The sequence below is a fragment of the Channa argus genome, chromosome 23 (assembly GCF_033026475.1).
Source record: "Channa argus isolate prfri chromosome 23, Channa argus male v1.0, whole genome shotgun sequence".
In the NCBI taxonomy this organism is placed as follows: domain Eukaryota; kingdom Metazoa; phylum Chordata; class Actinopteri; order Anabantiformes; family Channidae; genus Channa; species Channa argus.
This window is the reverse complement of record NC_090219.1, coordinates 5,345,913-5,364,785: the sequence shown is the minus strand read 5'-3', so window position 1 is coordinate 5,364,785 and position 18,873 is coordinate 5,345,913. Positions and strand designations below refer to the sequence as shown.

Genomic DNA, 18,873 nt, shown 5'->3' with positions numbered 1-18,873 from the left:
ATGAGAGCTGACACCAATGCCCATAAGGACAGTGCCCGCTGCTTGCTTTGTTACATATTCTTGCCATCTTATCATTTTGGCTGGCGCAGACGTTGATGTGACAAGGCTCTCTATCCATCTGGGCATGCTCTATTTTCACCAACGCTCATTTCGCGGGGGCAGCAGAGCACAACGCCCAAATGGTGTGTTAGTGTCTGTAGTGGACCGGCGAGGGTCTGAGTCACCGGCTTAGTGCACCCACACCGCCATGATACAGCACAGAATAACTGGCTGACAGGGTTGCCAGCAGAGCCAGCGCGGATTGTGTGGCCTGTGCATGTGTGCGTGTGTTTTGTACCTGTGTGGGTGGGTGAGTGTGTGTAAAAAAAATAAAAATAAAAAAATAAGTCTTATTCAAACTCTTGTCCTGAATGTGTGCATTCATGTCTGCAATGCAGCACTTTTTTTTTTTTTTTCAACAGTCAGTATTGTTTATGTTATGTGTCTCCATGCCTCCCAAGGCTGTTTTGTTAGATGAGAGGATTAGTGGCACCACAGGGAACAGAAGGATGAATTTTTGATTATATAGTGCTCTCTCTCTGGAGAGGACTCCCCAGCCATAACAGGATAACTTTTACATCTGCTCTTTGTCAAATGTTTCTCTGAATGGGCACAAACTTGGGGTAAACATATGGATGCAAGTCATTTTTGGTAGTTTGACTGCTGAAGAGGATCAAAATACTGTTTGAGAGGCATAATCATCACTCTAAAGTCAAAGTGGAGTTTATTACAGATGATATGTTAACACAAGACTTTTTGTCAGACTTAGATGTAGAAATTTGTGCTAATATTTGAGGGAGGCAAAATGGTCACCTGTATAGAATAAAACTGTCAGATTTCCAGGCTACAGTATTTGCCTTTTGCTGTAATATTTTATTATAAAAAAGAAACAAATAATTGTTATGTTGGTGCATAAGTGAAGGAGCTAAATTTATAAACTGTGGTGATAATGATGATGATGAAGAAGAGGAGGAAGTCTTTCTACTCTACCTGTATCATCTGTGGTAAACTATTCTTTGTACTGAACGTTGTGTGTGTTTATTTTGCGCTGCAACCCTTTTGTCTTCCCTGCAAGGGTTTACCCTGGAAAAATCTCCTTCACCCCCTTTTCCATCAACTACCTCTCTGTGCTCCCCTGTCTCTATCAGCATTTAACCTGTGATTTTAGACAGCAGGTGCAGTGCTCTGTGGAGGCCATGTCCAATCAGGGGTGCACAATCTGATATAGAAGGGGGAAGCTGGCAAGATTGTGGGCAGTGTTTATTTTGTGATAGGAAAAATCTTTTTTTTTCTCACAATCATATGAGTATTTGCATTTAAATGACAGACCCTGTGGCTGTCAAGGAAGAGATGGAGTTGATGGGATGGGAAAGAAAGACAAGGGAACAGAGACAAATGAGAAATGAAGATGAAGTATCATGAGAGTAAAGTGCAGGCATGATGGGGAGAGAGAGGCATTTTGTCTGCTCATGAGGAACAGGGAGGGTGGGGGGTACTGTAAATGTCACTGCAGGGCAGCTGGAGTCACCTTGAAAAAATATCAATCAGTTCATGAAATTTTAGAATGTTGATAATTAGTAAAATAATAATTAAAAGGAAGATAAAAGTACCTATTATTCTTTTTAAATTATTCCCCACTTTTTGTGTATTTTTACAACTTTTAATGTTTAGGTGGTTGTAGTTTCTCCTTTATGTTGTCCCATGGTTCGTAACGGTGGTCATTTTAGCATTTGCAATAACTTATTGTTGCAGTGCCATTACACCAGCTGTGTACAGCCCTTAATTTCCTTTCCTACAGTTCTGGAAATAGATTATGTTCCATTCAAGCACTAGGCCCGAGTCTTACTTATTGTTTCAGAGTTCCTGCGGTGCATTCTTTATATTGTGTGTGTGAACATATCCTCACATGCAGCCTTGGTTGATTGCTTTATTGGCTGATGACTCATTCTCTTTTTCAACCTGCTGGAGGTACTTCAATCATGCAGGTAATCTCCCCTTGTACGCCAGCAGCCGAGAGGTTACCATTCCCACACATCAGAGCTATTTTCCTCTTAATTGAGACCCACTGTGCTGTGACAGCATTTTCACAAGGTGGAAAATGGCAGGTCAAGATTTCGAGACATCTTTCTTCTCCCCCCCTGCCTCCCTCTATTGGCAAAAGTGGCTGTGAAGTTGATAAGTTCCTTTAGGGACCCTGCAGCCAGGCCAGCTAAGACACTGCACTTTCTGAGGGCAAGTAAAGGTTGATGTCGGGCCACCTCATAGATTGTGTGTGTGTGTGTGTTTGTGCACATGTGTAAATGTGTGTACGGACGGTTGCGTGTTTACCCAATCAGCTTAGGTCTAATGTATGCATGCTTTTCTGATTGAATTACACTGGGGCTGTTATGGAGAAAAATGCTAGTGAACCTTCTTTAGTGCCTATGAAAGAACAAACACTTTGTGGGAGTCTCTCTGGTGACCTGACTCTATCTGCATACAATTGCCCCACAGCAGATCTGTAACGCAGTTTATGGGCTGATCACCTCTTCAGAAGGAGCATACGCTTATTCTTATGTGACTGTAAAATGTAGCAGGTACCAGATGACATAATATTTGTGTAACTTTATTGTTGCACCCTTTAAACTGGAAGCATATCAGTTGCTTCTCTGTGCATTTTAAGTTTAGTTTAGTTTTTTCTGGGACAAGACAGCTAAACATTGTTATAACTAAGCACTTATACCGTGTAGTGCATATAAATAAATAAACAAATAAATAAATAAAATCTGCATAAAACAAAAATGGTAAAAACAAGAATCAATGTAATAATAACAATAATTAATAATAATAATTAATAATTAATAATAATAATAATTCATTTTATTTATAAAGCACTTTACGTTTGTCGACAAATCTCAGTGCCACACAAGCAGATTAAAAACAAGACAACATAAAAAACATATAAAGCTTAGAAACATATAAAACATAAAATTAAAAAAAAAACTTTAAAATGCTTTTCTTAACAGAAAAGTCTTACTGTTTTTTTTTAAACAGTCCACAGTCTGTGGTGCCCTCAGGTTCTCTGGAGTTTGGTTCTGGAGGGGTAGAGGCGATAAGTGCTGGTGGAACAAAGGTGTCTTGTTGTAGTGATGTGAAGAGTTATTTAAGATATTGTGGGGCATTTCCATGGATCCACTGGCGGGTAAGTAGACAGAGTTTGTATTCAATGCGAAGGTGGATGGGTAGCCATGTCCGGAGAACAGGAGAGATGTGCTCATACTCTCGCAACCTCATAAGGATGCTGGCAGCACTGTTTTGAATGTATTGGAGCTTTTGAGGGCACCTGCCAGAGATCCCAATGAGGAGTGCATTACAGTAGTGTAGCCTGGACGAGACAAAGGTGTGGACCAGTCTTTCAGCCTCCCAGAGGGAGAGGGAGGGGCGGAGTTTGGCTGTATTTCTGAGATGAGGTGTTGGACATGTGGGCCTGTGCGTCCCCGCATGACCCCCTGAAATTTTCCTCCATGACCCTCCAGGGGCCTCCTTGGCCCTCGCCCAACCCGCCCGAGGCACCCCCTTGCGGGCCTGGGCGTCCCCACATGACCCCCTGAAATTGTCCTCCATGACCCTCCAGGGTCCTCCTTGGCCCTCGCCCAACCCATCAGATATGTTGGACATGTGTTTTGAATGAAAGGTTGAAGGTGGCCAGAAAAGGAAATACAGTTAATGGGGGAGGAATAAATCTGGTGGGTGGCACCAATTAAAAGGGATTTGGTTTTGGTGCTGTTCAGCTGAAGGAAGTTCTCTGACATACACGCCTCAATGTCCTCCAGGCAGTAGGTGAGAGTTGATGAAGGTGTCGGGGAGGTCGGGCTCAGCCTCACATAGAGCTGAGTATCATCAGCATAGCAGTGGCAGGAGACTCCATGCTTGCCAATGACGTGGCCAAGTGGGAGCATATAGATGTTGAAAAGGGTTGGCCCAAGAACTGACCGCTGTGGCACCCCAAAGATGACCGAATGTGGTTGAGATTTGCATCCCCCAGGGCCACATACTCAGCTCTATTTGTGAGATAGGACCCAAACCACCCCAGAGCAGTGCCAGATTAATCCAGCAATATGCTGTAGATGATGAAGGAGAATTTTGTGGTCAACTGTATTAAATGAGGCAGTGAGATCCAGAAGAATGAGAAGTGATGGGAAGCCCTGGTCAGCAGCGAGTAGCAAGTCATTGGTGACCCTGACCAGGGCTGTCTCTGTGCAGTGAGAAGGGTTGAAGCCAGATTGACATTTTTCAAACAGATTGTATCTTTTGAGGTGATCCAGAACCAGGGCTAAGACAGCTTTTTCCAGGATCTTTGACAGGAATGGAATATTGGAGATTGGACGATAGTTTGCCATAAACTTCAGGGTCCAGGGAGGTTTTTTTTAGATGTACTGTTAATATAGCAGTTTTCAATGATGTTGGGACTAGGCCACTCTGGAGGGAGTGATTAATGATGCTGCTGATAAGGGGGCTTATGTCTGAGACATTAGCTTATACCAAAGGAGAGGGGAGAGGATCCAAGTTGCACGTTGAAGGTCTCTTCCTCTGTATGGTACCCTCAACTTCTTTCACTGTAGTGACCGAAAACTGTGACAGACAACCTTCTGGCTTGAACTGGGAAGGTCTAGGGGTGGGGGGCTGGAGACAGACAGTGAGGAGTGGATGGTGTCTATCTTAGTTGTGAAATGTGCAATAAAACTGCTTCTCTGTGAGATATGATTTTATGGTCTGAGACACCCAGGTCATATACTTGGAGGTTAGAGAAGGTGATAGAGACGGTAATGACGTCAAGGATGGGGCCCTTACTATGATTGGGGATCACAATGTTCTGCTTTAGGTTTAAGCAGTCCAGCAGTTCTTGGGCACACTTGGGTGGCTGTATCTCAGTTGGTAAGGTAGGTAAACATAGACCACAGGGTCAGTAGTTTGATCCCCACTCCCGGCTATGTGTTGAAGTGTCCTTGGGCAAGACACTAAACCCCAAGTTGCTCCCGGTGGGTCAGGTGAGCACCTTGCATGGCAGCCACCGCCATCAGTGTGTGGGAGTGTGTGTGAATGGGAATCATTGTAAAGCGCTTTGGATAAAAGAGTTATATAAGCGACTATTTACCATTTATAAGCGACTATTTACTACTATTAGCAAAATGATTAGACGGTGTGTCCACATGAATGTTAATTTCTCCTAATATCAACACGCTGTGTGATGATGTGCAGAAGGTTAAAAGAAGTTTATACATTTCTGTGATGAAAACCGGATGTTGCTTTGGTGGCTGGCTCAAATTAACTGGGGGCCGCAGGACGCAGAGTCTGAGTGAGGCTGGGCAGCATCAGGTATTCCACAAAAAAAGCTTTGTCAAAAAAAATCTGATCTTCTCAAACATCACTACTAACAGTTCTTTAACTTCAATGGGTTCTTCTGAACATTGCTTCTCTTGCCTACTTCTTGCTGCCCGAGACCTGGCAGCGCTTTCTCTCACATAGCTGAGCCGAACTTGGCATGAGGGAGGAAGCAGTTGAGACCCTCAGAATGACTTGAAGATGATCGTCAATAAGTCTGGACCTGTACTTGGACTTAAAGTTCAAGTTAGAGAAAAACGTTTCGCACAAATATGTGCTTCCAAAAAGTCACATAGTCTGCTTGAACATTCGGGAAAGCTCAGGGGAGCCGGGGGTCATTTCTCAAGTTGCCCAAGCTTGGTGCTTTTCCACTCACCTCTCTGACCTTGGCTTTGAGGTCAGAGTTTACATTTATATTTACATTTAGTCAATTAGCAGACGCTTTTATCCAAAGCGACTTACAGAGTTGCACTGCAGGTCAATGAGCTCCATTTGAGGGACAGGAGGGGCATCATGCACATTAAAGAAGAAGGGGTCATGTCTTTCATGATGACATGAAGATCATAACATTTGTAGATTGTAGAAAGTATTGGGATAGTGAGCGCAAAAGAAGGTGACTGCTACCAGGCAGTTCATTATCAGCTGGGACAGTGGGACACCATTATTTATTTATTAAATAAAACAATGCGATACAGCCATGGAGGCGTTATTTACTGGCTTTTATTTTCTATAACAACCCCATGGATTCAGCGGTACGTCCTAGCCAACACCGATGTCCTGTTGACCATATAACTGAGGCGGGTAAGCCCCTGATGAGGCTCCAACCTGACTCCGAAGCAGGACGGCGGGCGGGAGCTGGCTGAATGACCCATCGAAGGTCCAGTCCCCTCAGTGACATCGTCAACGCAACATTGGTGTTGGTCGTAAACGCTGGTAACATTGACTCCATCCAGCTCGAAGTCAAACATGCTCATTTTAAACACGGTAAGAAGTCGTAATTCTGTGAGGGTTATGTGATGTTACACAGGCGCCTCCATAGTTGTTAAATGTTTCTCTGCTTGCATCAAGCCCAGCCGATGGCCCCGCCCCCGGGAGCCATATACTCCACCATGATTGGTAGGTTTATTCATCTCCAGCTTGCACAAAAAAGGAACCTTCCGCACACAACTTGGTAAAGTGCCATTCATATAAAGCTCGTGGGCTGCACTAACATCAAACTTTCATATCGTCAAAATATCATCTCGCGGGCTGCAATTGGCCCCCGGGCCACGGGTTTGAGACCCCTGTTATAGAGATTGTATGTTTACATTTAATTGCCAGACATTCAAAGGTAGACAGTTTGGGAAGTGGGAGGGGTGACAGTTTCAAATCTTCACGGTGGATTATGACTAGACCCCCACTGCGACCAGTGGTTCGGGCTTTTTCAAGGTAGGTATATGCAGGGGGGCAGCACTCATTTAAAACTGATTAAGCCTCAGGTTTATGCCAGGTCTCAGTCAGACAGATGATATCAGTCTCATTCTCCAAAATGTGATTGTGGATCAAACACGATTTATTTGAATGGGACTGGACATTAAAAAGTTCAACTTGAGTGTTTGGTGTAGTGTTACTTTTGGTCATGGGACGAAGAACTTTTGAGTCAACTGCAGGAATCCCAGGAGGGAACTATATACACACACAAATATATACAGATATTTGTGTGTTTGTACATTGCCCACAACCATGTCAACACCATCCACCCTGATGTGACAACACAACTATGTGCATAAGAAGCTCCACAAAGATATATACACAAAGTGTAAGATAAAAGGAAACAATAAAAGAGTATAAGGTTGACTAGTGTGAATCCAGCAAACTAACCCAAGCTGTCCAATGTTTCAATCACTGTTGTCGTTTAGCTATTTTTCCAGACCCTGTTTTTAAGTCAAATGGTGTTACATAATTGTGATTTATTTAATGAAAAGGATGATAAAAAGAAGAAGATAGTTTAAGAAAGTAATTAAAACTTAACAAAGATTCTATTTTATTGGTTTCTGATTGATCGCCTTCTAAAGTTGTTTTTTATGACATTACAGGCTTGACTAATTGAATTAAATTAAACCAATTGAAAGGCCTAGTCCCAGATGATCACACAGAAGAGGAAAGGAGTGAATATGAAGTTGTGATTTTACACAGTTAATTTTAACACTGTTGAGAAAAGTGAAGTTGTTTCAGTTTATTTAAATAATTAATGTTTTCTCCTGTGCTGTATTGTCAAAACCTTCTTTCTTAAAATGTATTTAAAATACCCTCTCCAATATGAAGAAGATCGACTCCAGTAGACAAATTATTTTCTCTAAATCCATACAGATTATACTGAATATTATATTCAGGAAAACAACTTTTAGGTGTTAATGTGTGGAAAATGCCTAGAGGGTAATTTTAAGTGTAATCCTTTCAAACCAAGGGCCAGATCAATATTAAAAGAAATTTAAATAAAACTCTTTTTAGTGAGAGGACAGTTTTTGAATATTTTGAAGTTATATTTGGCTATACAATTTTAAGTCTTTGTATAACCTTTTTGTAATTACAAAAGTAGTGTAAAATACAGTCTTTATTTGCATTTAGACCTTGGGTAATATTTACACATGCAATTCCTTTAAAAAACGCATCTTTGCAGCCAGTTACCTTGGAAATCTTTAGAATACGTGAGTGTGTGGGTGTGGTAGTGGGTGTGGGTGTGTGAGTGTGTTTAAATCACATCTAGGTTTGAATTTGGTTACAGCCATTAAAATAAGGCGTTGTGTCTCTCATGTTATTGGAAACAAACAGACACACGTAACATAAAAACAAAGCAGCCCTGTCTTTGTTTAATGGCGTGGTTAAAATGGAATATGGCTACAGGACCTCATTTTGACATGGTATCAGTAACCCAGCTCTATCAAATCAGAGTGGCGTGCAAACATTGGTTATGTGATCATGTGATAAAATATGACAGCTGACACATACATTTTTTTCGCAATTGACGAACAGAATTGTTGGGTCCCTGGACTCATTCAGTCACAGAGACTGAGGGATTACCTCTTTTTAGTTATGGGTCATGTGTTGTGCACCCGCAAGTATTGCTTATGCTTGATGGCCCCAGTTGGTGAAGAGATGCCGGAGTTGTTATTATCACTGAGCAGATTGGCCAATTCCCTCAACAATTGTGATCCAGCAGAATGGAAATCTTGTGAGCAGGGAAATGTTAATCGAGTTCAATTAGGCTTTGTACCATGTTTGTTTCTTGCCAACAGATTATGCAGAATGCCCCCCTCACTTACTGAAATAAACGATAACTCTGTCAAAAGTCTGAAATGGGCAATTTGAAGATAGGTGGAAGATAATGGTTATTGGCGCTGCCTCTTTTTAGCTGCAGTAGAGATAAATACTGCAAGCCCTTTGAAATAGTTGGACCGGAGTTCGTTTGTAAAGGGGAATTAATGTCTCTCTTGAACTATTTGCTGTTACACAGTAGTAATCAACCATTGCACTTTTTATTTTATTTGTGACTTTAGCGGATGTTTGCGAAAATGCATGTAATTTAATTCTTTAATTAGGCAAACTTAAGTGAATGTAATTTATGTTTTAGCAAATCAGATATGTTGACACATTTTTTCTATTTTGCATAATATAATCTATTGTACTGTATCAACCATAAAACTCCTTAAAGACAGTTTACCCTGTTCTTTTCTACTCTGAAGAACTTTAATTTTTTTAGTAAGAGAGAAAATGTTCAGCGGTTAAAAAAAAAAAAAAATGAGTGGATGAGTGTTTATTTACAGAGCTCATGGGAAAAGCAATGATAGAGCCAGGCTGTCTGATATTTGACATTGAGGCATTTGCTGCTTTATTTCTTTATTTTTTATTTTATTTTATTTTTTTTTCTGTACCAAATCCAGTGTGTGCAGCCAAGCCGAAGGCACTTTAGAGTCTATTTGTCTTCTTCTTTTCTGGTCGGGCCAACGAAATATGTTGGGGGTTGCTAGTGGAGTATATTAGAATAATAGATTTCTATATTCAGATCCCCCACTTAAGTATGAATACATATACTGCAGTGTAACATTTACATTAGAAGCTACATTGCAAGTCACATTACTGCTGTTTTTATTAGTTGTGAGAGTAAAACACTTAAAAGTCTCAATTAGGACACATGATTAGAAGTAAAACAATCTGGCTGTTGTTGCCTTACCTTAAGCCTTCAAGTTAAAATCATCTGCTAACTAATTAGCCAGTTTGTTGATAAGTGAGGGTAGATCCTTTGTCGCCATAGCAACTGTTAGACTTATTCAAAATGAAAGGATTGTGCTGTTGGACGGCTCGCAGAGCAAAAGTTACTTTCATTTATATTTTGCTTAATTTTGTTTGTAGTTATTTACTCCTGGCACATTTTAGGTTGCTTTTTACTTTTTTTGTGTGTGTTTCCCTGTTCCACGGGCCCACTTGACAGGTGACCTCAAAAAGCAGTTTAGAGGGTCATGTCAGAGTGTCTGATCTGAACGCAGCGTTCTCAGTCCTATCATATTAAGACCGTGGCTTATTGTTACTGATTCAGGATCAAGTCAGATTAGGAAAGGTGCTGGAGATTTGACCCTTCTGCTAGCTGTAGGTAAAATCTGCTGCTACTTCTGTCTTAGAGTAAAATACAGGACTTTTTTAATAGAAAAGAATATATATCTCAAATACATAAAGGTGTATATTGACTAATTCTTACTTTTTCAGAAATCTTCTTACTAACCTCAATAAACATGAATTGCTCCTGAAATGACCTTTCTCTTTTTTTTTACTTTGATAAGAGTATATATAGTAGGAATCATATTAATAGTTGTATTAGTACTCTTAATGCTAAAATGAGTGATGGTTGTATGAGAAACATTAGTCGCTCGAATTAGTAAGTTTTTCTATTTGATAAAAAGTTAAAATGTGGTGTTACTACATTTCATTCCTGTATATCAAGATACTGTACTCTAACTGGAGAAACTATCTCTGCCTCTTCAGTGATTGACTTCTCACCACCATCACCATCTGAACTTTGCTGTTTGAGTCTGATGAACTGATTTTAAAATCTGTTCCTGTCAGATCTTTTGGTAGTAAAATTCATTTCTGCTGTCATTAGTGTGACATTTTTCTCATTTTGCAGAACTGAAGTTATTTTGTATATCCTTAGTATGCTTTTCACCTTTCTCATTTTTTGTTTAGCAAGTCAAGCACCCGCTACTGTTGCTGCTGCTCTCTGCATGAACCTCGCAGTGCCACTGAATATAATACAATAGCATAAATCAACATGGTTAAATCAATTCCCTGGCAACACCACTCCCCCCTGGTTGCCCCAATGACTGCCGCTCACTCTACAGCTCAATGATTGGCGGCCAAGTTGCTGCTTTGGTAAATAAAACATTTATGGAGGCTCAATTAACAAAGCCTGTTGAGTTTGTGGCAGCTGTGCTTGCCAGCTGTTTTTAAAGGAAGGGCGATGCAGCGAGGTGAAGCGAGGGACACTAGGAAGTTAGAAACAGGAAGGGGAAAATTGAAAAGGCAAGGTGTCTTCAGAGCCCTTATTTTTTATTCAGTTATTCACAACTGAATAACAATTTTCTTGAATATAAGTCAAGCAGTTTGTAACACTTTGTCTCAGAGCAGAGACAAAGTGTTACAAACTGTAAGTGTTTGTCTCAGAGCAGTGTGCATCTACCATTTATATAAATCCATGAATGCTTCTGCGGGCATTGAACCTTGCGTCCCCTTTGTAATATGTTACACAGCAATATTTACAATTTTCAGTATGTTCTGTGAAAAGAAATTAAACATAGAAGGAGGCTCCTACATAACACTGTACTGTAGATTTACAATATAAACAGTGGCGGTTGCCAGTGGCCTGTACATTGAAGCCAGTTGAAATCAGCAAACAAGACAGTCAAAACATGCCAGGCATGACACAAATTGAGCACAATGAAAACGCAGCTATGAGCACCATTCGCTAGGCTGTTGAGGTTGTCAGCTATAATATATAGTACAGTTTAAAGTCTCTTGCCATTTTATTGTGAAGCTTTGCCCATGTTGGCATCCTGTAGGAATGACACACATTTTTCATGTGTTGTGTACATTCATTGATCTAAACCCCTGAAGTACTGTAAGCCAGCTGCAGAGCAGTTTAGCCATACAGCATAGGTTACCATGGTGATTTACCCTGGTTAAATACGAGCCCGAAAACAAAACGTCGAGCCCAAAGCTCGCTAAGTAACTCACTATTCTTGCTTCATGAAAGGCCACAACTCACTTTTCCTTATCCCCCCATTTGATTCCACCCACTAATGTGTTTCTGGTTTAATACACAATTACGTACCTGTGTCTTCTTATACAACTTGCTGTGTTAAGATCTGTTTTGGTATTGTTTGTATTGAGAACTTAATAAAGATTGTCATTTCATATAAATCTTATATAAAAGCAAAGACGGGGAAAGGGTCAGTGCCTTCTGTGGATCAGTAATTATTTTGTAGCTTTTTTGACTGACAGTTGCTTGGCTTTATTGGCATATCAACAACAAGAACACTTTTGCTAAGTCTTGGCATGTGCGGGTGTGCACTGTATGAGAGAAACTACGTTTTATTTCAATTATGTGACAAAAACAAAGGGTAGTCTGATAGCTTTAGGAAATGAATTCCAACTTACATTGGCTGCTAATGTAGATGAGCACATCACTGCTATTTAAACAGATATTGATACTGGCTTTTACACAGTTTACTGCCAGTAGAATCAATTAATGTATGAGATGGTGACACACAAGTCAGCTATAAATACAGGTTGTAGGTGTAGGCAGGTGCAGACAGCAAGCAGTGATTGGATGCAACAATTGATTTCAGTTGAGATTTCAGCATAATAACATCCAAAGGTTCATTTGAATATGCTTCAGCCACATATCAACACATTATAAGTATACCTGCTAGTTCCCAGGTCTTTTGAAGCCTCTCTCATTTAATTGTGGCACATTTAAAGTAGTAATTTATACAGTATGTTAAAGGTGTGTACAATATATGATCTATAGTAATAGCCCCATTTGGTTTGTGAGTTCTAATGAAGCACAAGGAGATTTGTTACGTAGATGTCACTGTTGCACGGAGGAAACAACATCTTGATTTATTATGATACAAGGATTGCTGGCAAAGCACATGGACAAACTGATGCCAGCACCTAAAGTGGTCATGTCGTGGTACAAGTGCAGAGGAGTACAGACATCGTCTGCTGGGCTTGATAATGATACAGATTGTTTAAAAAAATAAAAAATACCATCCCTTCTAAATTAACCTGTTTGTAATTACCTTTTTCCCTGTCATTGTGTTTCAGTGGAAGGCTGTACAGATTGGTCAGTGGACTACCTAAAATACAAGGTGCTTCTGGGAGAACCTGTAAGGATTAAGTGTGCTTTATTTTATGGATATATCCGGGCCAACTACACCCATGCGCAGGCCGCAGGACTTAGCCTTATGTGGTACAAAAGTGCAGGACATGGAGACTTTGAAGAACCCATCAGTTTTGATGGCACAAGGATGAGCAAGGAGGAGGATGCCATATGGTTTCGACCAGCAGAGTTGGAGGATGTGGGATACTATTCCTGTGTATTAAGGTAGGTTCCTCTCATTTTTGTAAGTCAGCATCACTCGGAAACATGTATTTACTTGTTTTTTTGTATTGCTATCGGGTATCACGAGTAGTTTTATGGTTTTGGCTTCAACTGGAGCAAATATGCATGAGAAACTCTTTTACAATTTGTGCCTTATTTTGTCAGCAGGGTATCATGGAATTGTGGGGATATATAACAGTTTTTGTAATCCTGTGAGCATGAGTAAAGCTGTGATAAAGTTCTCCCCTGTTGATCTGAGTCTCTCATCTCTGAAAGAACACTGGTCCCTGGTTCACAGAGCATCATCTAACAGTATGAGGCCCCTTTTTTTCACATTATATGCTAAATGATTTTTTTATTCTACTGTGAGGAACCCTAATCTGTTAGGTGCAATTGGTAAATCCATAACTTTTCAGCCATAACAAGTCCTTCTTTCTGAAAAAACGAGTATTATGAAAAGCAATGGACTGTAATATGATAAGAAGATGGACAAAAGCAAAATGCAGCTAAGATTAAATGAAAAAAATGTAAGAAACTTTTTTTGTATCTTTCTGCACTTGCTTGATGGAGGAGACAGTTGTTTAACATATGAGTTCTTGATTGTAATGAAATGAAATATTGACAGGTTTCCTGTGGGCAGGCAGAGAGAAAAATGCAAAGTTACTGTCTGGAAATGCAAAAAAGTTTCCTTTTTCACAGGATATGGAAACTATGAAACTCTTCTTCCATGAATATTGTGTAATCTTAGAATTCATAAAAATCCCTTAAATCTTCAGATTTTAACCATAACATGCAGGAGATTTTTTACATTGGCGAAAAATATCTGAATGATGTGCTCCTGTGTAGTTACATGCAACACAGGTTTCCTTGTGTTTCACCAGCTCAATTGTAAGAGGTTTTGGCCATTACTATTCAACACCATTAGCACTCCCCTTTGCTGTGGCAGCCGCCTTGAATAGAAACAGGCAGCACCAGTCCAACAGTTCTGTATTCAGTGACATTGGCAGCATTTTCTGGAGGTAGACAATCAGTCAGCTCAGAGTTATTGTGTAATCACGCGGAAAGTAGAGCCATGAGATTTGATTTGGATGAGTAGTATTGCTTTGTCGCCAGTCTCTGCCATTCAGAAGCAAATTAAGGGGCAACCCTTATTTGCCCATCGTGAGTAGAAATAACAATAGTTCTGAATACAGTGCACTTTTCCATCGCACTCTGCAGGCACTTCCTTGGACTGTTGTTGCCTATAGTTGCCTTGTGCTAGTCCTAACTGTGTTTTAGCATTGTAGACCCAGGACAATGATGTTTACTTGTTAATGCTTATCTTTCAGCTCCTAATGTTTGCCATCCAATTGGAAAAATTACAACACTGGCCTTTATTCACAACTGCCAGCACTGATGCTACAATCACATTTCAGTGTCAATCACATTATTGCAGCTAACAATGCTCAGATGTACACAATGGTATAGCAAACAGACACGTGACACACTGATTGGCTCGAGCCAAGTAAGCCCATGTTATATTATTAATATGTCCAAAAGCCCATGATGTGAGTGTAGACAAATTATTAAATTATTTTTGTTATAATAATAATAATAATAATAATAATATTCCCAAAAGCCCATGATGTGAGTGTAGACAAATTATAAAATTATTTTTGTTATAATAATAATAATAATAATAATAATAATAATAATAATAATAACAATAATAATAATAATATTCCCAAAAGCCCATGATGTGAGTGTAGACACATGATGAAATTATTTTTCAGCTGCCCCATCTTCATGTCCGTATTCATTGATCAATTGGACATAGTAAAAACAAATCCCAAAATAATAAAACCCTAAAGTAAACACATTACATTGGATTTCCCTGATGTTAAATCCACTAGCTGAGAACACACACACACAAAAAAACATACATTTGTCAAAATTAGTTTTGTCAGTGCAACAGTTAAGTTGAGGACATAGGGTGAATAGTGTAATAGATTAATTATAAAGTAATAACATTAACTTTTTCGGTAAATGGCATTTTGTCTTGACTGGCTTATTAGGCAGCTCTATACAGTGTCCTACAGTGGCTTTTTTACAGGGGAAGGGGTCTGCTTAAAAGGTTCGCGAGGATGCGGTCATTGGATATCTGTGTGTATGCATGTATGAGTGTCACATGTTTAGTTTAATGCAGAGCTCGAGGTGCATAGCACTGTATCAGAATCATCCACATAGGACCATCAAATTAAAATGATTTATAGTCCCGTATTAGCATATGCTCTGAGTCCTGTTGAGTGGAGCCATAATAATGAGAAGCTCAGTCCAGATGACTGGCAGTGCAATGGTTTCTGAGAAACAGACTTTCAATTGCGTTCTCATACCGCATCTGTAAGTAGAACTGAATATGTATGGAAAAAATGTCTGAAAATGCTCCTGAATTACATTTTTCAAATAAGGTGGCTGCCTTTAGGTTATTACAGTGTCACAGAATAAAAAAGAGCCACTGTAAAGTACTTTTGCACTAATAACACTTTTTGTTTGAACTATTGCTTTTCCAAACTAAGCAATTATTGTGACATTTGCAACTGCATGTACTTTTGTCACATTCTCCTCATTCTTTTGCTTTAGCGTCAACAATGTGTTAAAAATTGCAGGAATTGATTCATCCAATTTTACAACCACTTAACAGCCCGTTGAGCTGCTATGTTGACGTGACTCATTTCAATTCCCACTCACCACAGCCAAATCAGAACAATGCTCCTCTCTTTTGTCTCAGCAGCGTGGTTCCTATAGATGATCAGCACTTGCATATGTTAACATATATATTTGAATGAGGCTCTGGAAAGGACTTTTACTTGAGAATCTTCATCCTACTGAGATATGAAGGAACCTAGACAATTAGAGTTCTCAGTGGTGTTCATCTTTTACTATTTTATACAATTCAGTCCGGCACTCGGGCTCCCAAGACGTTATTGTCTCAAAGCAATTATTGATTGAGACCAGCATATCCAAGAATGTTACTCATGAATGTTGAAGAAGTTCTTGCCCTAAAACATCTGAGATAATCTGAATGCATGACCTTATTATTTACCAGTTCCGTCCCCTATTTATCAGTTAGGTATTCTGAGGCCTAAAGCTATTCAATTAATATTATTGCTGATCTACATCCAGTGAAATTATATTATAATAATCTAGATTTCTAATTCATATCTGTCCTAAACTGCAAATCCTAAAAATTAGGAAAGTCAACTCCTAATCATTCAAGTTTATTTAGGAGCTTTACATATACAATACTAAATGTGTAAAAAAGTTGGTTATGCATTATTTTTGGTTTGTGACTTTATTTTACATACCTGCTCTTCTTTATGCTCTCGTGATTCAAATGTTACCATAATGTATAATATGTTTGTGTTGTCATTATTGCATCTATGGCTTTTAAGTTTATCCACAGATTCAATTAAACATATCCTATAAATAAAGTTGTCTAATACGATATAGATTATATATTTCCAGCTATGAGCAGGGCAGCCTTGTCATATAAAATGTATTTTAGTTAAAAACTACTACTACTACTATGAGTTAAACCAGTAATATAGAGACTGTCAGTCCGTGTGTCCTGTCCAGAGGCTCTCAAGATACTTTCACTTGTCTATCACAGGTGTTATTGCATTAGTCAAAGCTGAACAGTGTGGGCAGAATATTCATAATACACCCACACCATCACCACAGCCAGTAAACACACACTGCTGCAGCATTACTGGGCACTGCCAGTTTATGAGCATATAACAAGAGGCCACTGTCTTATTGCTGTGCAAATTTGTGTTGTCCAAATGATTCCAAGCAAGTAGTCAATAATGAGGATTATTTTAGCTAGTTAGTACACACATAAAATTGTGTCTAATGTAATGCAGGGATACAGCAGCTGTTAACAGTCCATTGCTGTAGCATACGTACATTTCCCACATGATCATATACCTAATATCTGCTGGAAAAATATTTTATTTTAGTTTAATCTCCTTGTGAGGACTGAAGTGAAGGCTCTGTCTTCTAACTATTCCACTAACCCTGGCTGGGTTACAAGTAAAAGAAAAACAAGACAGATGTCACAGACCCAGCACATTGACAAACACATCTATCAGTGTGTATTGCCCTTGTGCAAGAAAGTCTTGTGTATAATCGACATATGCTTTGCGAGCATCTTGGGCACCATGTGGCATAATACAGATGATGACAGAGACGCATCTGTACTGTGCAAAAACACAAACATCTTAATAAGTTTTGTAGTTGGCAAAGTTTAGGATATGGGAAAATAAGCTGGGGAAATGTGCTACTGTAATAGGCTGCAGATAAGCACAATTATTTCCAATTCAGATCATCTTTGTTTTAAGTATTTTATTTAAGAGGCATGTTCTTAATACTGTTTGAGTCATATTCCTGTTTGCTGTTTGTTCCTTGTATCAATATGTGTGAGTTTCATGACGTGGAACAATCTCACAGCACTAGTAGAATTTGTAACGTGTTTACCAGAAAGTAGAGCAAACATTGACGTCAGCCTACATGTAGAACTGATCATTTTGGAGTTTATAATGGAGAATAATTTATATTTCTTAGACTCATACAAACTAAGGTATACAATCATCCTTTGTGTGCCATTGTTTTAGATGTTACATTATGCTGCATATCTGGCCTACCTCTCTTAACAGTGTGTCTGCCCAGCTGCATTTAAGGGTGTCATAGGGCACCATCATATGCCAGCCCCCCCACACACACACTTTTTCTCTCTCTCAGCATTGTGAGCATGTATGTTTTACTGTTTTACTCTTGCATGCTCTCTCATGCACACAAACTCATATTTCCATGCATTATGAACATATGATGAGGGAGCACTCATGCCACATACAGTGTAGAAGTGGGGGGGAGCAGATGAGCAAACAGTGTGTCAAATCAAGGTCAGCACTCAGCTGTTCCAGATGTTATACCCCGAGGAGCTCTGTTGTATGCGGAGCGAAAACATCTGCAGTGGTGGAGTATGTCACTTATTGTAGAGTGACTGAAGCCACATTCATATACACAGAGACCATCCAGGTACTTGAAGGATACATCTTCCCAGCACTGCTTCAAATGTCTCTGTAAGCCTATTAGTGTTACAAAGTTGCTAATTCGTGCTATTTTATACCTCGCTGACAGCCAAGACAGCCGAGTAAAAGCTGATGTAGCTAACATCCTGACAGCAAAAGAGTGCATGTTTGGAATTAGTTCACCAGTGATCTGCAACTGCGTTACTTTGATTTAAAAAGAGCAAAGACTGTTGGGTCTACCGTGGTGATAATTTGGGTTTCCAAATCAGATAAGATGTACAGAGTCAGTTCCAGGCAGGGCCAGTTAGTGTTAAAAATTCAAGTCTGGGTCTGATAAGGTCGCTGCCTCTAAATTTCTATTTTAATTTTCATTATGATTATGATTGGAATCTGGACCACCTGCATCACATGTGTGAGCTGGAAAAATAATTAAACTGAATAAAGACAATTGTCCACTGGTGAAGATGTCAGTGCTTACCTGAGGCTCATGTCAGTCTTATGAAGTTCATTCATTGTCACGTCCCTGCAGAGTTTAGAGTGTGCTGCTTAATCTCTCCATCCACGCTGCCATTATAATAGCATGTTTTCTCTGTTGCTCTGCCTTGTTTTGCACAAATTACAGCATGAATTAACAAGGCAAACTGATGTGACTGATGTCTGTTTCTGCTTTGATACAACATGCAAGATTTCATATGGCATTTTGGGGATTGCCTAGCAACATCATAACAATCACTTAATCCTTTCACTCGTGGATTGTGTGAAAAACAA

General features: G+C 39.5%; 1 protein-coding gene across 2 annotated transcripts in view; it reads left to right on the top strand.

Moving 5' to 3' along the window:
- The window catches only part of LOC137108692 (interleukin-1 receptor accessory protein-like 1), a 233,356-nt gene that overhangs the window by 79,915 nt on the left and 134,568 nt on the right, over window positions 1-18,873 (top strand). For both annotated transcript variants that reach the window (XM_067493597.1, XM_067493596.1), the window contains exon 3: window positions 12,760-13,039. In XM_067493597.1, the coding sequence (XP_067349698.1) occupies window positions 12,760-13,039 (280 nt within the window). The remainder of the gene's footprint in view (window positions 1-12,759; window positions 13,040-18,873) is intronic.